Below are 24,057 nucleotides of genomic sequence, written 5' to 3' on the forward strand. Positions count from 1 at the left end.
TTTTAGAGAAACAAGATGCTTTATTCATGGCTGAATGAGGAGAACTACAGTAGTCGCTCACTGTAAGTAGTGGAAAAGGTGGAGGTGTGCCACCACCTCAGAGCAGCAACACATTTTCCTTCGCCAGCAGCTAAACGCTGTTAAACTAAACATTTCATACGTTTAAAAGAGGAACATTTTCATTCTAGTGCTGTGAAAAAATCACGAGTCCGCCGTAAACTGAAAACGCAGCAAGTCCAGAACAGGAGTAGAAAGCCAGGCTCACACAGGGTTTCCTGCTGTTAACAGGATGTGTTGCCAGATACACACAGATCCCCCAGATGAGCTGAAACTGACGGAAAGAAAATAATCCAGGAGACAGAATCATGTTTTATATCAACACAAAGCCGGACACTGAAAACCTGAGCATGCAAGCAAGCTGCAGGCCTGGAACCCGGGAGAAGGTCGGGTTTGATCCTGAACCGGTTCATGGGGGGTGCTGCTGGGTGTACTACATCTGTTGGGTGGAGTTCCCATTCCAGGTGTTGTTGTCGTCTTCACTGTCCTCCTGAGTCCTCAGCCTGCAGATTTTACCATCTTTCTTGAAGTCTTTGGGACGACTCTCCAGGGTTTGTTTGGAGGGGGCGTCTCTGAGCAGAGGGAAAGAAAAAGGGTTTTATTCATCTACATCCTCAGAATTACACACACACACTTTTATCCAGGTCCAGGTGAGAAACAGGAAAAGGTTTATCTGAGGAAGATGTGAAACATGTTTTATACATTCCTGATCTCACCCCCAGAAGAAATATTGGTGGATCGTAACCAAGTCGAGCCTCAAAATGAAGAAACGTATGAAATGTACGAGAACTGCATGAACTCTGGCTGTTTCTGCTGAAGACGAAGAAAATTAAATTAAATTAATTTTTAAATTAAATTAAACTCCTGCTTCATAAATAATTCCAGGGCTTAAAATCTGGACTCGACCATCCCTCCGCTGATCACCAGTCAGGTCCACTAACATTAACAGGATAAAACACACGGTGTAAGGGGAGGTACATGATAACTGTATTTACACTGATTTTATCACATCTCAAATCTGCATAACTTATAAAAGCTATGAGATGTGGTGTGTGTAACTGGGAATATATATTTTTTATTTACATTTATTCAGTTTTTGTTCCTACTTTTCTTTCAGGTTGTTATTTGTGCTTTCATCAGGGCTGTCAAGTGATAAATTTTTAATCAGATTAATCTCAGCTTACAAACGAATCAGATTAATCACCTGAAATCTGCCTGTTTTTACAGTCGTATCAACAGAACTAGCCGTAAGAAGCCGTAAAAAATATATCTCATCTGTGCCCCCTTTCCCTGGTCGGTGACCCTGCCAGGCCCCCATCAGAACTTTTCTAGACCCGGCCCTGCACATCTGAAGCATAAACCCTGTCTACCACCTGTCAGCTACTTTTAGAGAGGAGAGCTCAGTTTATAATGTCTCTCACCACATTCAGCCCCGAAATGATCAGATCTGTCTCCAACATGTGCACAGCACGAGTTTCAGAGAAGACGTCTCCTCGTTTCCGTGACGTGGATCTGACTGAGACCGATAAATGTAGCTTTAATTAAATACCACGCTTCTGGGTAAATACGTGTTGGTGTGAACCACGAACCGCTAGTTTCCTCCTTCTCAGCTGAGCCATGAACACATAACAAGAGAGGTGTTGTTGCTCTTGGAAACGCTATCAAGCATGCATTGACATGTTCTTAGAGTCCTCAACAAGAAAAGGTGGAGCTGCTCACTACTGAGTGTTGACACTGTCAGCTCTGTTCTGGTTTTCTTTCAGGTTATGGTCTTCAGTGTCTGAGCAGCCGGTGTGGGTTTTAATGCAGTTTTTAATAAATCCTTTACTCTTTAGATTCTGTCTCTTCATCCTGTTGCTTCTTTTCTACTTACAGTCTGCTTACAATTCACATTTGCAAAATGCAGTTACTTAAGATTTTGTCCAGGAGTTTATATGAGGCCTGAGGTCCGGTGCATGTAGTTTCATCTTAGGGCTGGGCAATATATCGAGATTTTCAAATATAAAAAGCTATGAAACTACTTTTTCTTTTCAGAAAGTTACTCTAAGTAACTGCAGCTGGTGATTACCCTCCTCCAGACGTTTGCAGCCATGTCTGTGCCGTACAGGCTGCAGCTGAAGCTCACCTCTTTGTGTTGCTTGACGGAGGTTCGGAGTTGCTGTGTGGGTGGCGCTGCTGGGCGGGTCCTCTGGATGCTGCTGCTGACGGTGCTGGGGTTGCAAACAGGAAGGAGCTGAGGAATCTCCACACAGCTAGCAGAGGGTAGAGCAGTGTGCCCAGAGCTGCCCAGATCCCGTGTCCAGAAGACTGGACCACCGTGTTAACAGGCCGTCCAGACTGCTGAGAGACACACGGTCCAAATCATGTCAGACAGCAGAGACATTAACACAGAGACATGTAAGCATGGCTTCCCAATAAACCAGTCTGTAACAGCTTCAATCCCAGTATAAACCAGTCTGTAACAGCTTCAATCCCAGTATAAACCAGTCTGTAACAGCTTCAATCCCAGTATAAACCAGTCTGTAACAGCTTCAATCCCAGTATAAACCAGTCTGTAACAGCTTCAATCCCAGTATAAACCAGTCTGTAACAGCTTCAATCCCAGTATAAACCAGTCTGTAACAGCTTCAATCCCAGTATAAACCAGTCTGTAACAGCTTCAATCCCAGTATAAACCAGTCTGTAAGAGCTTCAATCCCAGTATAAACCAGTCTGTAACAGCTTCAATCCCAGTATAAACCAGTCTGTAAGAGCTTCAATCCCAGTATAAACCAGTCTGTAAGAGCTTCAATCCCAGTATAAACCAGTCTGTAACAGCTTCAATCCCAGTATAAACCAGTCTGTAACAGCTTTTAATCCCAGTATAAACCAGTCTGTGGCAGCTTTTATTCCCAGTATAAACCAGTGTGTAGCAGCTTTTAATCCAAGTATAAACCAGTCTGTAACAGCTTTTAATCCCAGTATAAACCAGTCTGTAACAGCTTCAATCCCAGTATAAACCAGTCTGTAACAGCTTTTAATCCCAGTATAAACCAGTGTGTAGCAGCTTTTAATCCAAGTATAAACCAGTCTGTAACAGCTTTTAATCCCAGTATAAACCAGTCTGTAGCAGGTTTTATTCCCAGTATAAACCAGTCTGTAGCAGCTTTTATTCCCAGTATAAACCAGTCTGTAACAGCTTCAATCCCAGTATAAACCAGTCTGTAACAGCTTTTAATCCCAGTATAAACCAGTCTGTAGCAGCTTTTATTCCCAGTATAAACCAGTGTGTAGCAGCTTTTAATCCAAGTATAAACCAGTCTGTAACAGCTTTTAATCCCAGTATAAACCAGTCTGTAACAGCTTCAATCCCAGTATAAACCAGTCTGTAACAGCTTTTAATCCCAGTATAAACCAGTGTGTAGCATCTTTTAATCCAAGTATAAACCAGTCTGTAACAGCTTTTAATCCCAGTATAAACCAGTCTGTAGCAGGTTTTATTCCCAGTATAAACCAGTCTGTAGCAGCTTTTATTCCCAGTATAAACCAGTCTGTAACAGCTTCAATCCCAGTATAAACCAGTCTGTAACAGCTTCAATCCCAGTATAAACCAGTCTGTAAGAGCTTCAATCCCAGTATAAACCAGTCTGTAAGAGCTTCAATCCCAGTATAAACCAGTCTGTAACAGCTTCAATCCCAGTATAAACCAGTCTGTAACACCTTCAATCCCAGTATAAACCAGTCTGTAACAGCTTCAATTCCAGTATAAACCAGTCTGTAGCAGCTTTTATTCCCAGTATAAACCAGTGTGTAGCAGCTTTTAATCCAAGTATAAACCAGTCTGTAACAGCTTTTAATCCCAGTATAAACCAGTCTGTAGCAGCTTTTGATCCCAGTATAAACCAGTCTGTAGCAGCTTTTATTCCCAGTATAAACCAGTGTGTAGCAGCTTTTAATCCAAGTATAAACCAGTCTGTAACAGCTTTTAATCCCAGTATAAACCAGTGTGTAGCAGCTTTTAATCCCAGTATAAACCAGTCTGTAGCAGCTTTTAATCCCAGTACAAACCAGTCTGTAGCAGCTTTTATTCCCAGTATAAACCAGTCTGTAACAGCTTTTAATCCCAGTATAAACCAGTCTGTAACAGCTTCAATCCCAGTATAAACCAGTCTGTAAGAGCTTCAATCCCAGTATAAACCAGTCTGTAATAGCTTCAATCCCAGTATAAACCAGTCTGTAACACCTTCAATCCCAGTATAAACCAGTCTGTAACAGCTTCAATCCCAGTATAAACCAGTCTGTAGCAGCTTTTATTCCCAGTATAAACCAGTGTGTAGCAGCTTTTAATCCAAGTATAAACCAGTCTGTAACAGCTTTTAATCCCAGTATAAACCAGTCTGTAGCAGCTTTTGATCCCAGTATAAACCAGTCTGTAGCAGCTTTTATTCCCAGTATAAACCAGTGTGTAGCAGCTTTTAATCCAAGTATAAACCAGTCTGTAACAGCTTTTAATCCCAGTATAAACCAGTCTGTAACAGCTTCAATCCCAGTATAAACCAGTCTGTAACAGCTTTTAATCCCAGTATAAACCAGTGTGTAGCAGCTTTTAATCCAAGTATAAACCAGTCTGTAACAGCTTTTAATCCCAGTATAAACCAGTCTGTAGCAGGTTTTATTCCCAGTATAAACCAGTCTGTAGCAGCTTTTATTCCCAGTATAAACCAGTCTGTAACAGCTTCAATCCCAGTATAAACCAGTCTGTAGCAGCTTTTATTCCCAGTATAAACCAGTGTGTAGCAGCTTTTAATCCAAGTATAAACCAGTCTGTAACAGCTTTTAATCCCAGTATAAACCAGTCTGTAGCAGCTTTTAATCCCAGTATAAACCAGTCTGTAGCAGCTTTTATTCCCAGTATAAACCAGTGTGTAGCAGCTTTTAATCCAAGTATAAACCAGTCTGTAACAGCTTTTAATCCCAGTATAAACCAGTGTGTAGCAGCTTTTAATCCAAGTATAAACCAGTCTGTAACAGCTTTTAATCCCAGTATAAACCAGTCTGTAACAGCTTCAATCCCAGTATAAACCAGTCTGTAACAGCTTTTAATCCCAGTATAAACCAGTGTGTAGCAGCTTTTAATCCAAGTATAAACCAGTCTGTAACAGCTTTTAATCCCAGCATAAACCAGTCTGTAGCAGCTTTTATTCCCAGTATAAACCAGTCTGTAGCAGCTTTTATTCCCAGTATAAACCAGTCTGTAACAGCTTTAATCCCAGTATAAACCAGTCTGTAACAGCTTTTAATCCCAGTATAAACCAGTCTGTAGCAGCTTTTAATCCCAGTATAAACCAGTCTGTTGCAGCTTTTAATCCCAGTATAAACCAGTCTGTAGCAGCTTTTAATCCCAGTATAAACCAGTCTGTAACAGCTTTTAATCCCAGTATAAACCAGTCTGTAGCAGCTTTTAATCCCAGTATAAACCAGTCTGTAACAGCTTTTAAACCCAGTATAAACCAGCCTGTAACAGCTTTTAATCCCAGCATAAACCAGTCTGTAGCAGCTTTTATTCCCAGTATAAACCAGTCTGTAACAGCTTTAATCCAAGTATAAACCAGTCTGTAACAGCTTTTAATCCCAGTATAAACCAGTCTGTAGCAGCTTTTAATCCCAGTATAAACCAGTCTGTAGCAGCTTTTAAACCCAGTATAAACCAGTGTGTAGCAGCTTTTAATCCCAGTATAAACCAGTCTGTAACAGCTTTAATCCCAGTATAAACCAGTGTGTAGCAGCTTTTAATCCCAGTATAAACCAGTCTGTAGCAGCTTTTAATCCCAGTATAAACCAGTCTGTAGCAGCTTTTATTCCCAGTATAAACCAGTCTGTAACAGCTTTAATCCCAGTATAAACCAGTCTGTAGCAGCTTTTATTCCCAGTATAAACCAGTCTGTAGCAGCTTTAATCCCAGTATAAACCAGTCTGTAGCAGCTTTTATTCCCAGTATAAACCAGTCTGTAGCAGCTTTTATTCCCAGTATAAACCAGTCTGTAGCAACTGACAATTAGAAGTAAGCTGCTTTTTAAACGTACTTTTAATATAAAACTTGTGATCCAGACTTAAGAGGGAACATTTTGTCTGGTGGAAAACAGTTTCTGGTCTACTTACTGGCAGGAGAACGACGGAAGCACTGGGAGCCAGCTCCAGCTCCACCAGGGTTTTGTTCAGGTCTTCACTGGTGAACTCTCGCCGAGGAAACATGGTAGCAAGAGAAAAGTGTCCATAGCGATTCCCCACTTCCTGAAACAGGGCAAAACATCTTACAGCAATTCTGCATTAAGGGAAACGTGGGAATGCTGCTCTGGGTCCAGGAAAACGTGGGGATGCTCTGGGTCCAGGGAAACGTGGGGATCCTCTGGGTAGAGGGAAACGTGGGAATGCTCTGGGTAGAGGGAAACGTGGGGATGCTCTGGGTAGAGGAAAACGTGGGGATCCTCTGGGTAAAGGGAAACGTGGGAATGCTCTGGGTAGAGGGAAACGTGGGGATGCTCTGGGTAAAGGGAAACGTGGGAATGCTCTGGGTAGAGGGAAACGTGGGAATGCTCTGGGCAGAGGGAAACGTGGGGATCCTCTGGGTAGAGGGAAACGTGGGGATGCTCTGGGTAGAGGGAAACGTGGGAATGCTCTGGGTAAAGGGAAACGTGGGAATGCTCTGGGTAGAGGGAAACGTGGGAATGCTCTGGGCAGAGGGAAACGTGGGGATCCTCTGGGTAGAGGGAAACGTGGGGATGCTCTGGGTAGAGGGAAACGTGGGAATGCTCTGGGTAGAGGGAAACGTGGGGATCCTCTGGGTAGAGGGAAACGTGGGGATGCTCTGGGTAGAGGGAAACGTGGGAATGCTCTGGGCAGAGGGAAACGTGGGGATGCTCTGGGTAGAGGGAAACGTGGGAATGCTCTGGGCAGAGGGAAACGTGGGGATCCTCTGGGTAGAGGGAAACGAGGGTATCCTCTCGGTAGAGGGAAACGTGGGGATGCTCTGGGTAGAGGGAAACGAGGGTATCCTCTCGGTAGAGGGAAACGAGGGTATCCTCTCGGTAGAGGGAAACGTGGGGATCCTCTGGGTAGAGGGAAACAAGGGTATCCTCTCGGTAGAGGGAAACGTGGGGATGCTCTGGGTAGAGGGAAACGTGGGTATCCTCTCGGTAGAGGGAAACGTGGGGATGCTCTGGGTAGAGGGAAACGTGGGTATCCTCTCGGTAGAGGGAAACGAGGGTATCCTCTCGGTAGAGGGAAACGTGGGGATGCTCTGGGTAGAGGGAAACGTGGGGATGCTCTGGGTAGAGGGAAACGAGGGTATCCTCTCGGTAGAGGGAAACAAGGGTATCCTCTCGGTAGAGGGAAACGTGGGGATGCTCTGGGTAGAGGGAAACGTGGGTATCCTCTCGGTAGAGGGAAACGTGGGGATGCTCTGGGTAGAGGGAAACGTGGGGATGCTCTGGGTAGAGAAAAAAGGGTATCCTCTCGGTAGAGGGAAACGTGGGGATGCTCTGGGTAGAGGGAAACGAGGGTATCCTCTCGGTAGAGGGAAACGTGGGGATGCTCTGGGTAGAGGGAAACGTGGGGATGCTCTGGGTAGAGGGAAACGAGGGTATCCTCTCGGTAGAGGGAAACGTGGGGATGCTCTGGGTAGAGGGAAACGAGGGTATCCTCTCGGTAGAGGGAAACGTGGGGATGCTCTGGGTAGAGGGAAACGAGGGTATCCTCTCGGTAGAGGGAAACGTGGGGATGCTCTGGGTAGAGGTTAACGTGCCATATGTGGCATAAATATGAGGTGATAACCAGGCTCCACAAGCTGACCCTCCAGTCAGCAAAAACACTGAGGTACCAACGTTTCCATGTTTGTAATGTGCAGGTATTCCATGTTTCCCTGCTTCAACGCACCGACTCAGATTAATGGCTCATTAGCAGACGTGCAAAACTTCTTAGGGATCCATTGCATTTGAACCAGGTGTGTTGCAGCAGGGAAACATCTAACACCTGCAGGAGGGTGGGCCTTGAGGACCAGGGTTGGGAATCACTGCAGTAGTGTATATCAGCCGTGAAAAACGGGTCAGACCTGAACAGCGAAGTCCCAGGCCTCCTGCAATCTGCTCTGGGAAGGGAACTGGTTGGTGAAGGACGACCCGTCTGGAAGGCGAAACTGTATCCTTGCAATGGTACTAAGCACACAGAAACACACTCAGTGAGACCTCTCTCTCTCCCAGTTTTCTAAAATCCAGACAAATGAAAACACATTCTTATCTGTAGAATTCCCAAACGAAGCTCAGCCTTTTCATTTAGGGAAATTAAGGAAGAAACTTCCTGCTGCCATTAAAAGGTGATGACTTTTTTCCACGTGGAACACAGAAATGGATTTCGGTGAACCAGTGCTGCCAACATTAGCGCATGAACTTTCTCATATTTGTTATTAAATCTATTGGAAAAGAAATGTAATAGTGGACTAGGTTAATCAATCAATTTTCATAGTGATTAGTTTCATTGTGGTGGGTTTCTGCTTGTTTAACATCTTTTCTCTTCTGAGACTTTTTGTGCATGGTCCCCGACAAATAAAAAAAATTGTTCCTTAATGCCAGACAGAGAAAATGACCAACAAACACCATCAATAATCAATCAGTGTATTTGGATGGGACAATGCAAGTTAATGAACATTTTATAAAATATGGATGTAAACATTCTGGACTCTAACCAAAGACTAATTTCTAGCTACAAGTCAGGAGTGGGACCAGGGCCGGCTGAGCCGAGGTACAGTAGCCAGTCCAGTGAATACGACACCTGCTCTACCAGGTGAGTTACGGCCCACCAAACCACGTACCTGGATGGCACCAGCGGACCTGGCTGATGCATGCAGTACTGACTGGTTTATACTGGGAATAAAAGCTGCTACAGACTGGTTTATAGTGGGATTAAAAGCTGCTACAGACTGGTTTGTAGTGGGATTAAAAGCTGTTACAAACTGGTTTATACTGGGATTAAAAGCTGTTACAGACTGGTTTATACTGGGATTAAAAGCTGCTACAGACTGGTTTATACTGGGATTAAAAGCTGCTACAGACTGGTTTATACTGGGATTAAAAGCTGTTACAGACTGGTTTATACTGGGATAAAACGCTGCTACAGACTGGTTTATACTGGGATTAAAAGCTGTTACAGACTGGTTTATACTGGGATTAAAAGCTGCTACAGACTGGTTTATACTGGGATTAAAAGCTGCTACGGACTGGTTTATACTGGGATTAAAAGCTGCTACGGACTGGTTTATACTGGGATTAAAAGCTGTTACAGACTGGTTTATACTGGGATTAAAAGCTGCTACAGACTGGTTTATACTGGGATTGAAGCTGTTACAGACTGGTTTATACTGGGATTGAAAGCTGCTACGGACTGGTTTATACTGGGATTAAAAGCTGCTACAGACTGGTTTATACTGGGAATAAAAGCTGTTACAGACTGGTTTATACTGGGATTAAAAGCTGCTACAGACTGGTTTATACTGGGATTAAAAGCTGCTACAGACTGGTTTATACTGGGATTAAAAGCTGTTACAGACAGGTTTATACTGGGATTAAAAGCTGCTACAGACTGGCTTACACTGGGATGAAAAGCTGCTACAGACTGGTTTATACAGGGAATAAAAGCTGCTACAGACTGGTTTATACTGGGATTAAAGCTGCTACAGACTGGTTTATACTGGGATTAAAAGCTGCTACAGACTGGTTTATACTGGGATTAAAAGCTGTTACAGACTGGTTTATACTGGGATCAAACGCTGCTACAGACTGGTTTATACTGGGATTAAAAGCTGTTACAGACTGGTTTATACTGGGATTAAAAGCTGTTACAGACTGGTTTATACTGGGATAAAACGTTGCTACAGACTGGTTTATACTGGGATTAAAAGCTGTTACAGACTGGTTTATACTGGGATTAAAAGCTGCTACAGACTGGCTTATACTGGGATTAAAAGCTGCTACAGACTGGTTTATACGGGGATTAAAAGCTGTTACAGACTGGTTTATACTGGGATTAAAAGCTGTTACAGACAGGTTTATACTGGGATTAAAAGCTGCTACACACTGGTTTATCCTGGGATTAAACGCTACTACACACTGGTTTATACTGGGATAAAACGCTGCTACAGACTAGTTTATACTGGGATTAAAAGCTGCTACAGACTGGTTTATACTGGGATTAAAAACTGCTACAGACTGGTTTATACTGGGATTAAAAGCTGCTACAGACTGGTTTATACTGGGATTAAAAGCTGCTACAGACTGGTTTATACTGGGATTAAAAACTGCTACAGACTGGTTTATACTGGGATTAAAAGCTGTTACAGACTGGTTTATAGTGGGATTAAAAGCTGTTACAGACTGGTTTATACTGGGATTAAAAGCTGCTACAGACTGATTTATACTGGGATAAAACGCTGCTACAGACTGGTTTATACTGGGATTAAAAGCTGTTACAGACTGGTTTATACTGGGATAAAACGCTGCTACAGACTGGTTTATACTGGGATTAAAAGCTGTTACAGACTGGTTTATACTGGGATTAAAAGCTGCTACAGACTGATTTATACTGGGATAAAACGCTGCTACAGACTGGTTTATACTGGGATTAAAAGCTGTTACAGACTGGTTTATACTGGGATTAAAAGCTGTTACAGACTGGTTTATACTGGGATTAAAAGCTGTTACAGACTGGTTTATACTGGGATTAAAAGCTGCTACAGACTGGTTTATACTGGGATTAAAAGCTGCTACGGACTGGTTTATACTGGGATTAAAAGCTGCTACGGACTGGTTTATACTGGGATTAAAAGCTGCTACAGACTGGTTTATACTGGGATTAAAAGCTGTTACACACTGGTTTATACTGGGATTAAAAGGCCTGGTTACTGGATAAGCTGGACTGGTTTATACTGGGATTAAAAGCTGTTACAGACTGGTTTATACTGGGATTAAAAGCTGTTACAGACTGGTTTGTACTGGGATTAAAAGCTGTTACACACTGGTTTATACTGGGATTAAAAGCTGCTACGGACTGGGTTAGATAAACGGTTTTCAGAGTTAACTGGATGAACGTTTTAATGTTTTGGTGAAACTGATGTTTGCCACTCCTTCATGGTCCAGTTACAGTACCTCCGCTCTCGGAGTAATGTTTCTTTCCTGGCCTCCTGGTCTGCCTGCCGAGCCTGTAGAAGGGCGTGCTTGGCAGCCACTTCCTCCTCCTGGGTTTTGGCGTAGCGGGCTGCTCTTTCAGCTCGGTCCTGCGAGACAAAACAGACACTTAGACACAACACAAACCAACAGACCAAGCAGAGGGTTCATGGAATTCCTGGGACATTTCAACTGGATTCTGACTGGAGTTGGGATCATGTTGGGATGGTGTTTTTCACAGAAAGTTGGAACAGGAGCAACAAAAGGCTGGAAAGTACATGGTACAAACCAGAAACACCTGGAGGAACATGACTGGGTATAAAAGGAGCATTTCAGAGAGGCAGAGTCTCTCAGATGGAAAGATGGACAGAGCTTCACCAATCTGAGACAAACTGGATCTAAAACTGGAACAATTTCAGAAAAATGTTCCTCAGACTTTGAAGATCCACCATCTACAGTGTAGATGCTCCCATCCAGACAACGTCTCTTTCAGGGAAGGCCTTGTAGATTTCAGCAAGACGATGCTGAACCACATCCTGGAACATTTTTTCCAGATGTGTTGCTGAATCAGATTCACTATCAGCTCATATTTTCTATCACATGGTGAAATGTCTCAGTTTCATCCTCTGAGTTGATGTTTATATTCTACTGAGAATAAAATATAACCTGATGGGATTCTGGTTTTATCTACATTTTACACATTGACCTGACTCATTTAGTTAAATCATCAAAGCCATTAACATATTTGTTAAGTCATTTTAAAAATAAAATGTTTCTCTCGTGTTGCTGCTACTAGATGGTTAGTTAGGAGGATGAGTATCGAGGAAAAGCAGGAGTTAAATCTACAGCAGGAACGTGGAACCCTATCCTCTGAAAGAAAAAAGAAGTGAAGCTAAAATCTGTTACCAAACTGGGTTGTGAATATTTTCAATAACAGATTTATTTCAGGGACTCGGATAATAAACAAGCCTAAATGACCAGATTTACATGATTAAATCACATCATCTACTGGAGAACCTGCAGAGAGAGGGGAGGCGGTTACCATGGCGATCTGCTGCTTGACGCGCTCCCTGGCGGCCTTTTCCTCTGCCTTCTCTCGGTTCCTCTCCTCCAGCAGCCTCTTGGTTTTCTCCTCTTCCTGTTTCCTCTTAAAGTCCTGCATGTTTTTCCCCAACTGTCTGCGATCCATCTCTTTTCTAATATCAGCCTGCAGGGATGCAAGCACACACAGTTTAAAGATAGTTTAACAAAGTCAGAAATAAATCACAGCCTTACACACTGTCTGACCTACAAAAATTAAATTAACTCAGAGTAAATAAATACCCAACAAACTGCTGGGTCATCTTCACCTCTGAACAGTGGTTTTTATAAAACATTTCTGTCCTGAGTTAAAGGACTTGTGGACTAAAAGCTGCTCTGATGATGGCGGCTGCGTCTTTATTTCTGACACCTACATCTGGGACCTATGAGGAAAACATCAACTAGTCCCAAACACCATGTTCTCCTCACCTCTTCTTCTCCTTTCTTCTTTTGCTCTCGTCTCTCCTCCAGCTTCTTCGTTAATCTGATCAAAATAATAATAAAAAAACGACATGAAAAGAAAATACTTTGTTTGGGCCACTTTCCAGAAGGTCTGATTCCCATGCTGCCACGAAATATTTACAAGCCTCTGATCTTGTTTGAATTCTGCTCCTGAAGAGCGACTGTTCATTACCCAGGTAGCTGTAAATTTCTAGGTAAGGTAACTCGGGTAGCAATGTGTCCGTCAGCTGGATGTTTGAGGGTTTGTAGCCAGGAATTTGGACGATCAGACGGATTTTCAGCACTAACATGTGCATGTTTTTTTTTTCCCCCGAAATATCGCTGTCTGACCACATAAGAGCTGAACTGGTTTGGAAAGTGTTCAGTCCACTAGCGCCATCCCAGATCAACATCGTACACACTGTCGTAAGCAGCGTTGTACGCTCCGTCGTAAGAAGCGTCGTACGCTCCGTCGAGCATCGTAGGCTCCGTCGTAAGCAGCGTCGTACGCTCCGTCGTAAGCAGCGGCCGTCGTAAGCAGCGCTGTATGCGCCGTCGTACGCAGCGTTGTACGCTCCATCGTAAGAAGTGTCGTACGCTCCGTCGTAAGCAGCGTCGTACGCTCCGTCGCACGCAGCGTTATACGCTCCGTCGAGTGTTGTACACTCCGTCGTAAGCAGCGTTGTACACTCCGTTGCACGCAGCGTTGTACACTCCGTCGCACGCAGCGTTGTACGCTCCGTCGAGTGTTGTATGCGCCGTCGTAAGCAGCGTCGTACGCTCCGTCGCACGCAGCGTTATACGCTCCGTCGGGTGTTGTACACTCCGTCGTAAGCAGCGTTGTACACTCCGTTGCACGCAGCGTTATACGCTCCGTCGAGTGTTGTACACTCCGTCGTAAGCAGCGTTGTACACTCCGTTGCACGCAGCGTTGTACACTCCGTTGCACGCAGCGTTGTACACTCCGTCGCACGCAGCGTTGTACACTCCGTCGAGTGTTGTATGCGCCGTCGTAAGCAGCGTCGTACGCTCCGTCGTAAGCAGAGGCTGTCGTAAGCAGCGTTGTACGCTCCGTCATAAGCAGAGTTGTACGCTCCGTCGAGTGTTGTAAGCTCCGCCGTAAGCAGCGTCGTACGCTCCGTCGTAAGCAGCGGCTGTCGTAAGCAGAGTTGTACGCTCCGTCGCACGCAGCGTTGTACGCTCCGTCATAAGCAGCGTCGTACGCTCCGTCGTAAGCAGCGGCTGTCGTGAGCAGCGGCGTACGCGCCGTCGTACGCTCCGTCGTAAGCAGCGTTGTACGTGCCATCATACGCAGCGTCATACGCTCCGTCATAAGCAGCGTCGTACGCTCTGTCGCACGAAGCGTTGTACACTCCGTCGAGTGTTGTACGCTCCGTCGCACGCAGCGTTATACGCTCCGTCGTAAGCAGCGGCTGTCGTAAGCAGCGTTGTACGCTCCGTTGCACGCAGCGTTGTACACTCCGTCGAGTGTTGTACGCTCCGTCGCACGCAGCGTTATACGCTCCGTCGTAAGCAGCGGCTGTCGTAAGCAGCGTTGTACGCTCCGTCGCACGCAGCGTTGTACACTCCGTCGAGTGTTGTACGCTCCGTCGCACGCAGCGTTGTACACTCCGTCGAGTGTTGTACGCTCCGTCGTAAGCAGCGTCGTATGCTCCGTCATAAGCAGCGGCTCTCGTAAGCAGCGTTATACGCTCCTTCGTAAGCAGCGGCTGTCATAAGCAGCGTTGTACGCTCCGTCGAGTGTTGTACGCTCCGTCGTAAGCAGCGTCGTACGCTCCGTCGTAAGCAGCGGCTGTCGTAAGCAGAGTTGTACGCTCCGTCGCACGCAGCGTTGTACGCTCCGTCATAAGCAGCGTCGTACGCTCCGTCGTAAGCAGCGGCTGTCGTGAGCAGCGGCGTACGCGCCGTCGTACGCTCCGTCGTAAGCAGCGTTGTACGTGCCATCATACGCAGCGTCATACGCTCCGTCATAAGCAGCGTCGTACGCTCTGTCGCACGAAGCGTTGTACACTCCGTCGAGTGTTGTACGCTCCGTCGCACGCAGCGTTATACGCTCCGTCGTAAGCAGCGGCTGTCGTAAGCAGCGTTGTACGCTCCGTCGCACGCAGCGTTGTACACTCCGTCGAGTGTTGTACGCTCCGTCGCACGCAGCGTTATACGCTCCGTCGTAAGCAGCGGCTGTCGTAAGCAGCGTTGTACGCTCCGTCGAGTGTTGTACGCTCCATCATAAGCAACGTTGTACGCTCCATCGAGTGTTGTACGCTCCGTCGTAAGCAGCGTCGTACGCTCCGTCGTAAGCAGAAGCTGTCGTAAGCAGCGTTGTACACTCCGTCGTACGCAGTGTCGTAAGCAGCGTTGTACGCTCCATCGCGCGCAGCGTTGTGCACTCCGTCGTACGCAGCATCGTACGCTCCGTCGTAAGCAGCGTCGTACGCTCCGTCGTAAGCAGCGTCGTACGCTCAGTCGCACGCAGCGTTGTACGCTCCGTCGAGCGTCGTACACTCCATCGTAAGCAGCGGCTGTCGTAGGCTCCGTCCCACGCAGCGTTGTACGCTCCGTCGAGCGTCGTACACTCCATCGTAAGCAGCGGCTGTCGTAGGCTCCGTCCCACGCAGCGTTGTACGCTCCGTCGAGCGTCGTACACTCCATCGTAAGCAGCGGCTGTCGTAGGCTCCGTCGCACGCAGCGTTGTACGCTCTGTCGAGTGTTGTACGCTCCGTCGTAAGCAGCGGCTGTCGTAAGCAGCGGCTGTCGTAAGCAGCGGCTGTCGTAAGCAGCGGCTGTCGTAAGCAGCGTTGTACGCTCCGTCGAACGCAGCATTGTACACTCCGTCATAAGCAGCGTCGTACGCTCCGTCGAGTGTTGTACGCTCCGTCGTAAGCAGCGTCGTACGCTCCGTCGTAAGCAGAGGCTGTCGTAAGCAGCAGCTGTCGCACGCAGCGTTGTACGCTCCGTCGAGTGTTGTACGCTCCGTCATAAGCAGCGTTGTACGCTCCGTCGAGTGTTGTACGCTCCATCATAAGCAGCGTTGTACGCTCCATCGAGTGTTGTACGCTCCGTCGTAAGCAGCGTCGTACGCTCCGTCGTAAGCAGAGGCTGTCGTAAGCAGCGTTGTAAGCAGCGTTGTACGCTCCATCGCGCGCAGCGTTGTGCGCTCCGTCGTACGCAGCATCGTACGCTCCGTCGTAAGCAGCGTCGTACGCTCCGTCGTAAGCAGCGTCGTACGCTCAGTCGCACGCAGCGTCGTACGCTCCGTCGAGCGTCATACACTCAATCGTAAGCAACGGCTGTCGTAGGCTCCGTCGCACGCAGCGTTGTACGCTCTGTCGAGTGTTGTACGCTCCGTCGTAAGCAGCGGCTGTCGTAAGCAGCGTTGTACGCTCCGTCGAACGCAGCATTGTACACTCCGTCATAAGCAGCATCGTACGCTCCGTCGTAAGCAGCTGCTGTCGTAAGCAGCGTCGTACGCTCCGTCGTAAGCAGCGTCGTACGCTCCGCCGCGCGCAGCGTCATACGCTCCGTCGTACGCTCCGTCGTAAGCACCGTCGTAAGCAGCGTCGTACGCTCCGTCGTGCGCTCCGTCGTACGCAGCTGCTGTCGTAAGCAGCGTCGTACGCTCCGTCGTAAGCACCGTCGTAAGCACCGTCGTAAGCAGCGTCGTACGCTCCGTCGTAAGCACCGTCGTAAGCAGCGTCGTACGCTCCGTCGCACGCAGCGTCGTACGCTCCGTCGTAAGCACCGTCGTAAGCAGCGTCGTACGCTCCGTCGTAAGCACCGTCGTAAGCAGCGTCGTACGCTCCGTCGTAAGCACCGTCGTGAGCAGCGTCGTACGCTCTGTCGTAAGCACCGTCGTACGCTCCGTCGCGCGCAGCGTCCTACGCTCCGTCATGCTCTCCGTCGTACGCTCCGTCGTAAGAAGCGTCGTACGCTCCGTCGTAAGCAGCATTGTATGCTGTGTAAGTCTTGTAAATGGGAAAATTCATCACCTTTCCACCTTAGCATCCAGGTTTTCTTCAGATTCTGAACACCAAGCAGCATGATCCGAGGATGCGTTCTCTGAAAGAGGCTCTGAGCTGGAAAAGTTTCCCTCTGTTTTACCTGACAGGAACCCTAACACATGAAAAGAAAGGACTTTAGCCATGATTCTAAATAATTTTATAGTGACTTATAGTCGCTTCTTTTATTTGAACAGTATGAAACGAAACAAAGATTTGTCACCCTCTAATTAAATACAACCGTTAAAAAAAGTATAGTAATAAGGCTGAGCTTATTGAATCCCCCCCCTCCTTTTCCTTGTATCCTACTTCCCCTCTTTCCGTGCATTTTCTCTATGTGCACAAATCTTAACAAAATAACATATTGTAAACGATAATAGTATCCTCTTTGCTCCATAGCAACATTTAGATTTAACAAATTATCATAACAGCTAAAGAAAGAGCGATTAATACTAATAATAACAATAATGATCATAATAACAAAACATAAAAACCACACTAGTATTAATACTAATACAGTATTAATAGTAATAATAATTTTACTAATATTAATAACAATAAAAAAAATAATAGGAATAGACGGTTTGAAAGTTGCCATTCAAAATTTCAACCCAGTACCCTGTGAATAAATATTTTTGTATTTATTCTTAAATTGTTTTGTCTGTACATGCCGTATGTTCTTAAACCCGTTCTGTATGTTCTTAAACACGTTCCGTGTATGTTCTTAAACATGTTCCGTATTTTCTTAAACCCGTTCTGTATGTTCTTAAACACGTTCCGTGTATGTTCTTAAACACGTTCCGTATGTTCTTAAACGCCTTCCGTATTTTCTTAAACCCGTTCCGTATGTTCTTAAACACGTTCCGTATGTTCTTAAACACGTTCCGTATGTTCTTAAACACGTTCCGTATGTTCTTAAACATGTTCCGTATTTTCTTAAACCCGTTCTGTATGTTCTTAAACCCGTTCTGTATGTTCTTAAACACGTTCTGTATGTTGTTAAACACGTTCCGTATGTTCTTAAACACGTTCCGTAGTTCTGTATGTTCTTAAACACGTTCCGTATGTTCTTAAACACGTTCCGTAGTTCTGTATGTTCTTAAACACGTTCCGTATGTTCTTAAACACGTTCAGTATGTTCTTAAACACGTTCCGTATTTTCTTAAACCCGTTCTGTATGTTCTTAAACACGTTCTGTATGTTCTTAAACACGTTCCGTATGTTCTTAAACATGTTCCGTATGTTGTTAAACACGTTCCGTATGTTCTTAAACACGTTCCGTATGTTCTTAAACAAGTTCCGTATGTTCTTAAACATGTTCTGTATGTTGTTAAACACATTCCGTATGTTCTTAAACACGTTCTGTATGTTGTTAAACACGTTCCGTATGTTCTTAAACACGTTCTGTATGTTGTTAAACACGTTCCGTATGTTCTTAAACACGTTCTGTATGTTGTTAAACACGTTCCGTATGTTCTTAAACACGTTCTGTATATTGTTAAACACATTCCGTATGTTCTTAAACACGTTCTGTATGTTGTTAAACACGTTCCGTATGTTCTTAAACACGTTCTGTATGTTGTTAAACATGCTCTGTATGTTCTTAAACACGTTCTGTATGTTCTTAAACACGTTCTGTATGTTGTTAAACACGTTCTGTATGTTTTTAGGGTTTTCTTCTCTGACTACACCGTACGTTCTGATATCTGTGCCGGCACTTTTAATACATTTTGATCAGCTATTAGGATGTTCAAACATCTCTTTATTGATAACAGTTGCTATGACAATGACAGCGTTTGGACTGAAACAGGGACGGTAACCAGTTTGACACCAGTATGACATGACCCACGCCCGGGCCTGATCCACCAACCAGATCACAGTGATGAAGGTAAACAGACCTCTGGATGGTTCTGCTGTCGACCCAGAAGCACCATCTGGATCTGAGGCGGGTTCTGCTGCTGTGCTGTCAGGTGAACTGGTCTTCACAGGATTACTGGTCTCTGGTAAGACTGAAGCACTTCCAGTTTCCCTGGTACCCCTCTGGAAAAAAAAAAAAGTAAACAACTTAAAAGGAATCGTTTAGAGACGTAAAGCTAGAAAGGATCAGGATTAGCTTCCTCTGTGACTGACTACATCCCTCCACAGAGGTTGTCCACCATCTTTAACCAGACCAGTTAAACCAGAAGTTTCCACATTTAGTGAGCAGAGGAAAGGAATCTGATTCCTGGCTCAGGACTCCTCATCCTCACTACACCGAAAGAAACGTTATTCACAAATCAACAAAGGTCTTGTAATCTTCACCCTGCACAGATTTTTGTTATCTGTTACACTCAAATGTCCCGATCTGACCATGTGATCGGATCGGGACCGACCGTGCCGTCGGATCGGGACATCTCTAATTACACTCTTCCACTTTTTACCCTGCAGAGAAACTTTACAAGATGAATATGGAACAAACAACCAAATCAACCCAGCAGGAACCTGAATCACAGAACTTCCACCTGGGTGGAGTTGAACTCAGTAACCTCACCGTTCAGTTTCTGTTCAACACAAACCCACAACGATAAACAGAACCAGGCTTGGGTCAGTGGTAGTAAGACCAGGCTCGAGTCAGTGGTGGTAAAACAGAACCGGGACATGGACAACTGGGAGATGACCTGTCCTATAGACCAAACCATAAGCACAAACTTTTTCCAGAACCCTCAACGGGTCCGATGGAGGGACGGTTCCTCTCCAGAACCCAGACCTCCACATTACTGAAGCAGTGTGGGATCATCTGGACAGAGAACAGAACAAAAGGCAGAGCTCTGGAAACTCCTTCAAGGATCCTGGAGAATTTTTCCTGGAAAGTCCTTCAAGGATCCTGGAGAAGCGTTCCTGAAGACTACGTGGACTCTAACAGGGATCAGACTGGGATGACAGATCAAGCTGGTCAGACCAAAGATCCTCAGAACTGGACCAACTGGTTCTGACTCAGATTCTGGACTCATATCTGAACATGTTGTGTAAACCACTGCAGCTGTTTCCTGAGCTGAATAATTTCAGGATCAGGATCATTAAAAGTGAAAATAATGTAGTTATTATTTACCACCATGAAACTGGCTGTAAAAGTTTATAATCTGAGATTCATACCTGTAACTCCTTTACTTTGTTGATTCTCTTGATCAGTTCTTCAGGCGACATGCTCCCAGCAATGACCTCCAGAGGAATCCCGTTCTCTCCAATGAAGAAGCTGGAGGGTATGCACACCACGGGGTCTTGGAGCAGGAGTTAAGGATCCCAGTAAGAGCAGCAGAGCTCAGCGTATGTAAGACAGGCGGCCTGGTCAGGAAGGTGACGGAAACTCAGCTGGCCGCTCTTCCTGAGGCTGATCAGGCTTCCCTCACCTCTCCGTGTAGCAGGGACAACAAGAAAACACCAAAAGGATACAGATCTGGGAGAACTGCACGCAGGCATCGCTGCAGGGAGAAAATGACGAGTTACTGAGTTATTTAGTGAGAAACCTCAGTGTTGTTTACTCGACTAAACGGTCTCTCAAACGAGGGACCGGGCCCTGCCTCTCTCTCTCTCTCTCTCACACTCACACACACACACACACACACACACACACTCGTCCTTGCACCAGGATGAACTTTATCCAGCTTGTAAATATGACTGAAATCTGTCATTTTCTGTAAATCCAGACGTGTTCTTTATCTTTTATATATGTACTTTTTACTTATCTACGTGTGCCTGTTATACTTCTATTTTCTTATTTGTGTACTAACCCAAGAGACTCCTTAAAATTCTGTAGTGCTGCATAATGACAATAAAGATCTTGAATCCTGACCATGGTCTGCAGACAGAAGCAGAAGAAGTTTGCACCAAATGTTGCACATCATGAGCAAAAGGACGCCATGGAAAGACAATGAAACATAGCTGCTGTAGCTGTAGAGGGCTAGTGTTTACTTCACTGATGGAAGCAGCCGGAAATGGTTCAATTCCCAGCCTCGGGCCCTTTGCTGCAGGTCGCCCTCTCTTCCTGTCTAGCTACTGAGCTCACAGAATCTTATAAAAAACAAAACATGATGCTTGTTTGGGTGGAGAGCCCACATTTTACAATTTCCCTCTGTTAATAAAGTACTGTGCATTAATGATGATGTCACAGTGATGTCACGACTCATCGATTTTAATTGGCCTGACTAGCGAAGTTAAAAAATGACAGACGTAGAGCCAGTTGAAGGAAAACGTTTTACTCCAGCTGGAATCTGCTGACATAACTCGCTGCTTCCGGTCAACATGTTGATACTGACGGTATTAACAGCTGTTCACAACCTGCTGGCGCAACGCTGGTGTAACGCTGGAGTAACGCTGGTGTAACGCTGGTGTAATGCTGGTGTAACACTGGAGTAACGCTGGTGTAACGCTGGAGTAACGCTGGTGTAATGCTGGAGTAACGCTGGTGTAACGCTGGTGTAACGCTGGAGCAACGCTGGAATAACGCTGGTGTAACGCTGGAGTAACGCTGGAGCAACGCTGGAGTAACGCTGGAGTAACGCTGGTGTAACGCTGGCGCAACGCTGGAGCAACGCTGGAGCAACGCTGGCGTAACGCTGGAGTAACGCTGGCGTAACGCTGGAGCAACGCTGGCGTAACGCTGGAGTAATGCTGGCGTAAAGCTGGCTTAACGCTGGAGTAAAGCTGGCGTAACGCTGGAGTAACGCTGGTGTAATGCTAGAGTAACGCTGGCGTAACGCTGGCGTAACGCTGGTGTAATGCTGGAGTAACGCTGGAGTAACGCTGGTGTAACGCTAGAGTAACGCTGGCGTAACGCTGGAGTAACGCTGGAGTAACGCTGGCGTAACGCTGGAGTAACGCTGGCGTAACGCTGGAGTAACGCTGGAGTAACGCTGGCGTAACGCTGGCGTAAAGCTGGAGCACTGCCGGCGTAACGCTGGCGTAACGCTGGCATAACGCTGAATTTCCAGCCAGCAAAGCGCTGCCTTGGTTAGAGGGTACTTGCCTGGAAAAAATCGTTCCACAGGAGGAACAATGGTGAAAAAGGGCTGAGATGCGTGCAGTGATCAGGCTCTAACAAGTTAATTGTTGAGGAACGTGAGAAACAAAGGAAACAACTTTAGAGGAAAAAGTCTGTTTTGATGACAACAAGAGATGAAAGTCAGGCAGACTCATCCTCCACAAACCCACACCTTTTTTATTTTTTACTTTTCTAGCTGACTGATCAGGATATGGATGGTTTCACCTGAGTTCACCTTTCATTTCCACATTTAACCTCCTCTGGAGCAGCCTTGGCTTCCAGCAGCTGTTACCATGGTGATAAAACCAGTAAAGAAGAGAGCCAACTTCATGAGAAATAAAAATCCAGAAAGTGAAGTTAAACAACAAGACACAGATCCTGCTTGGTAGTGCAGGACCCAGACTGTAAAGTTCACCTACTGGACATCGACGCTAAAACAGCTAAAGCTAGGCTGAAAGTGGCTCATGCTCCCAAACACAGCAGCAGATCTACAACTGAGTGGCTGAAAAAGAAAATAATCAAGGTGTTGACATGATCCGGTCAAGGTTCAGAGCTGAATGAATTCCTCCACAAGCAGGTGAGCGGCTGGCGGCATCCGTCCAGGGCTGCTGAAGGAGCGTTTACAAGCTGCTAATCAGGACAGGATGAACCGTTTCACACCAATTCTGACTTTCAGCGTCTGCTCAGTAAATAATGGCACAGTATAATCTATCATGATCATCATTCGAGGTTGGAGTTACTGAATTTAAACATTTGATGAGGTCTAGATGTCCTGATACGTCATTTGTAAACAGATAAAAGTAGTAAACATCAGCACCTGTTAGCACCAACTTTGATGGCCACGCAGCACTTCTGTGCTGCCTCTGAGACTCTGCCATCCTCCCAGCTGGACATCAGCTGTGTTGACTGCTCATCTTCCCCTGCCAGATAATAAAACATGAGAGATTCAGTCACAGCTGTGTGTCGGTGAGCCTGCTACAGAGGGCTGCGGTGGTGGGAAGCTAGCTCACCGAGCTACTAGTCAACCTGATTCAACCCTTTAAAACAATAAACTAATCGAATCAGAAGTCAGGTGGGTGTCACCTGTAAAATGACTGTAAACTAGTTGTCACAGCGGCCTCGTTGACCTAAATCAACTAGTCATGTCACATAAATCACTTAGAAAATGAGGTGGCCTAAAGGAATCAGCTAACATCGTTAAGCTATTAAAGGCAACGCGATTTAGCGGTTTGTCATTTCTTTTTTGCCATAAAACACTTAATATACAATATATTTTATATTCGGGCACTATACTTGTGACTCCTCATGTCTCTGACAGATGGTTGCTAACGGCTAAACGAGCTAGCATGCTAGCAGCGGTGCTTCATGCTAGCACCTGTAACCTCTGCAGCACGGAGCTAGCAGGCTGCTTAAACTTCTTATTTTACCTGCAATAACAACGACAAAGATGAAATTTCGCTGTTTGGCAGCATTAATGGCATCAGGTATCGAGCCCTCAAACCAAAGCATCGCTGGAAACCGTGTTTGTGTCTCTGTTCCGGTGACGTTTCTCAACTGCTGAGCTGACTGACCCTACTACCTGCAGTCAGTCGGTCAGCTTCCGCTTCCGGTGTTGTGCCGACAAAGGCATCCCTCCTCACGAGGAGCCGCTAGATCAGCTGATCCACGAAGCAAACAGCTGATCCACGAAGCAAACAGCTGATCCACGAAGCAAGCAGCTGATCCACGAAGCAAGCAGCTGATCCACGAAGCAAACAGCTGATCCACGGATCAAACAGCTGATCCACGAAGCAAGCAGCTGATCCACGAAGCAAACAGCTGATCCACGGATCAAACAGCTGATCCACGAAGCAAACAGCTGATCCACGGATCAAACAGCTGATCCACGAAGCAAACAGCTGATCAACATGCAAACAGCTGGTGTTTAGGTACAGGTTTCCAGCTACAGAGGAGCTAAGGGGAGCTCTGTTCTCCTGAAAGTAGCTGTAATGCCCTGAAAACACTAAAAAATAAATTCACTTTCAGGTTTTACTCAGGTTAATTTTCCTTGAGGTTCTTGATGTTTCTTAGTTAAAAGAAATAAAATTGTCAGCGTTGTGTGTTTGATATTATTCGTTCTGTTTATCTCAGCGGCTTCGCTTGTTTGTGCTGTGAGCCGTAGAAATGAAGACCATCTCATGAGAACTTCCTGACCCTATGTGAGATGTTGTAACAGCTGTTTACAGTTCTAGCTGAGTTTTTGTGACCCTGTTTTGAC

General features: G+C 45.7%; 1 protein-coding gene across 2 annotated transcripts; it reads right to left on the reverse strand.

Moving 5' to 3' along the window:
• ubxn4 (UBX domain protein 4) lies at nt 1-23,393 on the reverse strand. 2 transcript variants are annotated; one of them, XM_042001844.1, is made up of 13 exons: nt 23,228-23,393; nt 22,618-22,720; nt 20,213-20,241; nt 19,916-20,040; nt 18,682-18,823; nt 16,775-16,898; nt 12,756-12,810; nt 12,289-12,453; nt 11,229-11,356; nt 8,144-8,246; nt 6,196-6,327; nt 2,183-2,394; nt 1-629 (listed from the first exon to the last, which is right to left on the reverse strand). In XM_042001844.1, exons 1-13 carry the CDS (start codon nt 23,307-23,309, stop codon nt 491-493), a joined length of 1,539 nt encoding a protein of 512 aa, XP_041857778.1. In that variant the 5' UTR covers nt 23,310-23,393; the 3' UTR covers nt 1-490. The 2 variants fall into 2 exon arrangements, with proteins under 2 accessions (XP_041857778.1, XP_041857777.1); XM_042001843.1 differs by having other exon boundaries at nt 2,183-2,397; nt 23,228-23,392.
• Nucleotides 23,394-24,057: the final 664 nt, after the last annotated feature.

The sequence above is a fragment of the Melanotaenia boesemani genome, chromosome 12, assembly GCF_017639745.1.
Source record: "Melanotaenia boesemani isolate fMelBoe1 chromosome 12, fMelBoe1.pri, whole genome shotgun sequence".
In the NCBI taxonomy this organism is placed as follows: Eukaryota; Metazoa; Chordata; class Actinopteri; order Atheriniformes; family Melanotaeniidae; genus Melanotaenia; species Melanotaenia boesemani.

Bases quoted from the DNA above. Each gene is read 5' to 3' on its own strand.
- ubxn4 (XM_042001843.1), bottom strand. From the start codon at position 23,309: ATGCTTTGGTTTGAGGGCTCGATACCTGATGCCATTAATGCTGCCAAA. The intron at 22,721-23,227 runs GTAAAATAAGAA...ATTATCTGGCAG, and splicing joins CTTTGTCGTTGTTATTGCAG to GGGAAGATGAGCAGTCAACA. The intron at 630-2,182 runs GTGAGCTTCAGC...CCCTCTGCTCAG, and splicing joins CCGTCAAGCAACACAAAGAG to AGACGCCCCCTCCAAACAAA.